The sequence below is a fragment of the Triticum urartu genome, chromosome 4A (assembly GCF_056163025.1).
Source record: "Triticum urartu cultivar PI428250 chromosome 4A, HENAU_Tu73, whole genome shotgun sequence".
Classification (NCBI taxonomy): domain Eukaryota; kingdom Viridiplantae; phylum Streptophyta; class Magnoliopsida; order Poales; family Poaceae; genus Triticum; species Triticum urartu.
In genome coordinates this window covers 232433683-232438428 of record NC_141876.1, presented here as the reverse complement: position 1 = coordinate 232438428, position 4746 = coordinate 232433683, and the positions used below count along the sequence as shown (strand labels likewise).

General features: G+C 59.1%; 1 protein-coding gene across 1 annotated transcript; it reads right to left on the bottom strand.

The window, feature by feature from the left end:
* Positions 1–360: 360 nt before the first annotated feature.
* LOC147975459 (uncharacterized) lies at positions 361–1573 on the bottom strand. The gene is made up of 3 exons (XM_087520431.1): positions 1377–1573; positions 840–1080; positions 361–777 (listed from the first exon to the last, which is right to left on the bottom strand). Exons 1-3 carry the CDS (start codon positions 1571–1573, stop codon positions 361–363), a joined length of 855 nt encoding a protein of 284 aa, XP_087376557.1.
* Positions 1574–4746: the final 3173 nt, after the last annotated feature.

The window sequence follows — 4746 nt, the reverse complement described above, 5'->3', positions numbered from 1 at the left end:
GCCACCAAGGCAAGTTTCGGAGCGGCAACCCTCGAGCCATAGACGGCAGCGGCCAGGTTGAGATCAACAGCCCCCTGGCCGGGATCAGCGGTCCCTGGGCCAGGATCGGCAGCCCTCGGGCTAGGATCAGCATCCCCCGGGTCCGGGTTGGGGAGGGGCGCTACAGGGTCGCCCTGGATGAAGATGGACTCGGAATCTGTAGACGGCTTGACAGATGGCTTGCACAAGTGCTCGAGGGAGATGCAAGATGGGATGGCTTGCTTGTCAGGAGGAGCCAACCTTGGCTAGCATGTCGACGGCTTTGTTCTCCATGCGTGAGACATGGAGGAACTCGCAACCGTCGAAGTTGTCGGAGAGCTGCTAGACCAGGAAGCGGTAGTTGGCCATGTTGGCATCCCGGGCGTCCCACTCACCGGAAAAATGCTGCACCAACAGGCCCGAGTCGGCATAGCACAAGATGCGCCAGACGTCGAGTTCCTTGGAAATCCGGAGGCCATGCACAAGGGCTTCGTACTCGGCGACGTTGTTGGAGGCGGCAAAGTGGATCAGGAGCGCGTACCGCAACCGGTCGCCCTTTGGGGAAGATAGCACAATGTCGGCTCCCAAACCGGAGCGCATCTTGGAGTCGTCAAAGTGCATGCGCCAGTGCGTCGAATCCAATGGCGGCGGCAGGTACTGGGTCTCCGTACAGTCCACGAGGAAGTCGGTCGGTGCCTGTGACTTGATCTTAGTGCGGGGCTCGTAGAGGATGGTGTGGCTGGCCAGCTCGATGGCCCACTAGCAACCCGGCTAGAGGCATCCCGGCAGCCCATGATCTTGCCGATGGGGGTCGTGCTGACCATGGTGATCGCATGTTCTTGAAAGTATTGCTTCATCTTCTTGGTGGTGAGGTACACGCCATAGCACATCTTCTGGTAGTGCGGGTAATTCTGCTCGGAGGCGGAAAGCACCTCGCCCAGGTAGTAGACCGGGTTCTGGACGGACCGTATCTTGCCCCTCGCTCGACCATGAACACTATGTTGACCGACCGCGAGGTGGTGGCGATGTATAGCAACAGCGGCCCCTTGTCGGCCGACGCGACTAGGACGGGTGAGGTGGAGAGCATGCGCTTGAGATCCCGGAACGCTTCGTCCACCTAGTCATTCCACTGGAATGACGATGTCTTCTTCATCAACTGATACACGGGCAAGGCCACTCATCCAGCTGGCTAAGAAACCGGCTGACTAAGGCGAAGCAGCCGATGAATTTCTGGACATCACATAACCGGGTTGGCTTGCACATGCGCTCGATTGCCTTGATCTTCTCCGGGTTTGCATCAATGTCACGCTCTGAGGCGAGGAAGCCGATTAGCTTTTCGGCTGGCACGCTGAACACACTCTAGATTGAGCTTGATCTGGTACTCACACAAATTGGTGAAAGTTTCCTTTAGGTCGTCAAGGAGCGTCAGGTGCTGATTGGTCTTCACCATGATGTGATCGACATAGACGTGAATGTTGCGGCCGAGTTGCGCTAGCAAGCATTTCTGCATGTAGCGCTGGAAGGTGGCGCCGGGATTCTTCAAGCCGAACGCCATGGTGATGTAGCAGTACGCCCCAAAGGGCATGCTGAAGGACGTCTTCAGGGCGTCGTTTGGGTCTAGCTTGATCTAATGATAGACGGAGTAAGCATCCAGGAAGGACAGGAGCTCACAACCGACCATGAATTCAATCACTTGATCTATCCGTGGGAGAGCAAAAGGATCCTTGGGGCAGGCCTTGTTCAGGCTGGTGTAGTCTATGCACATGCGCCAAGTGTTGTTCTTCTTCAGGACGAGGACCGGGTTGGCCAACCACTCGGGGTGAAATACTTCCATGATGAAGCCGGCTACGAGCAGCCGGGCGACTTCTGCACCAATGGTTCTTCTCTTCTGAAAAGCAACAAAAGGGTTGACGAATGGGCTTGGTGTCCTTGCGGACGTGTAATTTGTGCTCCATGTACTTCCTCGGAACTCTCGGCATGTCCTTTGGGGACCATGCAAAGATATCCCAATTCTCACGGAGGAAGTCGACGAGCTCGCCTTCCTATTTGCTGCTGAGGCGGGCCCCCACAACAACGTGCTTGCTGCAGCTGTGGTCTTCCGGGTTGAGCGGGATATTCTTGGTGTCCTTGGATGGCTGGAATGAGGCCTCACCATCCGACTGCTTGGCCGAAGCCGACATGGCCGGCTGCTCGCCGGCCAGCACGACAACTCGGTCGAGCTGGCACAGCTCCATGGCTATGACCGGCGACACGGCCAACTTGGCGCTGGCTTGGGCGCATTCCAGGGACCTCCTGTAGTCACCGGCAATGATGATGAGGCCCTTGGGACCCAACATCTTCATCTTCTAGAAGGCATAGTGGGGAATCGCCATGAACTTCGCCAACATAGGCCAGCCCAGCAGGGCATGGTAAGTGCTAGACAAGTCCACCACCTCGAACCAGATAGTCTCACGCCAAAAATGATTGCTCGTGCTGAACAGGACATCATGCCGGATCCGACCGATGGGAGAGCAGGAGAGGCCGGACACGATGCCGTGGAACACCGTCCGGGTTGGCTACAGATGCTTGGCCTCGAGGCCGAGCTTGGTCATTGTGTCGCGGTATAGGATGTTGATGCTGCTACCGCCGTCGATGAGGAATCGCGAGAACTTGCAAGTGCGCTTCGGACCGACTATGGTGGGGTCGAGGAGGAGGCCGTAGCCACCCGGGTTGGGCATGACGGTTCGGTGGTCCTTCTGGGTCCAGTTGATCGGGCGCTCCGACCAGTGCATGTACTCTGGCACGACCGGGATGACGGTGTTTACTTCTTGCCGGAGCAGGCGCTAGCTGCACTTGTAGTCACCAAAGCTGGTGAAGATGACGTAGCTGGTGTTCTGCTTAGGGTAAACTTCGTCATGCATGCCACTTGCCGGGGGCGGAGGAGGTGGCGGTTTCCCCGCACTTGGAGCCGTAGCCGAAGGCGGCAGGATGTTGCCCCTCATGATGCGCTTGGTGATGGCACACTGCTGAAGCGTGTGTGTGGACGGCCTTGCACTGTTGTGGTGCTTGCAGGGGGCGTCGGGCATCTCCTCGAAGCTTAGGGTGGGTTTCCATGCAGTCTTGCCGGTTCGCGGGAGCTTGCTGGCCGGCTCGGCCGTGGGCAGTCATCGGTGGCCGCGACGAGGCGGTTGTCATAGCGGGCAGCCTGCTGCTCGGCCTTACGCTTGTTGTGCTGCTGGTTGTTCCGCTAGAGGCTGCTCTCGCCAGCCGACTTGGTGGATGGTGCTGGCAATGCTTTACCGGCTTCGTCCAACACTACTTGGGTCTTCATGGTGGAGTCGGCTATGGCGTACTTGTCGGCCGTGACCATGAGCGCGGCCATGGCAGTCGGCTCAAAACACGGGAGCTTGTGCTTGAGGAGGCTACCATCCTGGCAACCACTCACAAAGTATTGGATAGCTTAAACGTCATGGACCCCCTCGTAGCTGTTCAGGAGCTCGGTCCAACATGCGAGGTACTCGCGGCCGGTTTCGTTTGACCCCTGCATGCACATGGCGAGCTGACAGGGACGGCCGAGACGCTTGTAGGTGCCGGTGAAGTTGCACACGAAGGCTTGCTCTAAGTCAACCAACGACTTGACGCTGCCTGCCGGTAGGCTATTCAACCATGTCCGGGATGATCCCAAGAGCATGAGCAGGGCATAGCAAACGGCCAGGCACCAGTTGCCACCCGCGATGCCCACGGCGGTGGTGTAGTCAGTGAGCCAGTCCTCCGGCTTGATAGTACCGTTGTACTTGGGGGTGTCGCGGGGGGAGCTGAATCCCTTGTGGAAGGGCTCATCCTAGATGGGGGGATCCGAAGCAAGCCGGCCCATCCGTGTTGTCCTTCTCCAGCTCGAGGGAGCGGGCGAGCCGCTCGATGCGGTGGCAGGCGTCGATGTCGTTGATGGCGTGCAGGCCTAGCCTGCTTCCGACCGGGCCACGGGGAACCATATCGGCAGAAGCCGGACCGGCACACCAGCCGGATTGCGCGGGAAGGTCTTGCCAGTACTGGTCTCCAGCCATCAGGGCGCGATTGCACCGAGTTCGGGTCTGGCCGGAATGAGCTTCGCTGGGGGGGGGGGGGGGCGGATAAGGCACCGTGTTTGGCTGCTCGGGATCTTTGGTGTGGCGCGAAACAAAAGCCGTAGGACGGTCGAGACGGTCCTGCTATGCGTTCGCATCGCCGAGAAGCTCGGTCATGCGCTGCAGGCGCTCCTTACACTGTAGCTCCTCTACGCCAACAATGGCCGCCTGTGCAACACACATGTTCTTGACGGGGGTGTTGTAGACGGGCGGGATCGCACCCAGTGCTTGGACAATGGTGACGCCATGGGTCTGCACCTCGGCAACCCGGCTGGGCTCAGCTGCAGCCTGCGTGAAGCCGTACGTGGCGTTGCTCTCCCACAGGATGGACTCTAACCGGCACTACATACCAACAAGCATCGTGGCCTCGTCCAGCAGGCGCTGGCACTCCTCCTCGACCTGGGCCCGGGACTAGGTGGCGTTGGTGGCGTTGATGTCGGTGGTGATGGGAATGCTGATGTTCTGCATCATGGCATGAAGCGGGTTGGCCGTGCTGGCGCGCTTCGCTGTGGCCCTGGTGGCGCTGGATGAAGTGGAGCCGGAGTTAGTTGCGAGCACCTCCACACGGATGCAGAGGTCTTCCACGTCGTCATAGATGTTGCTGCCAAGGGGGATAGTGTGACGA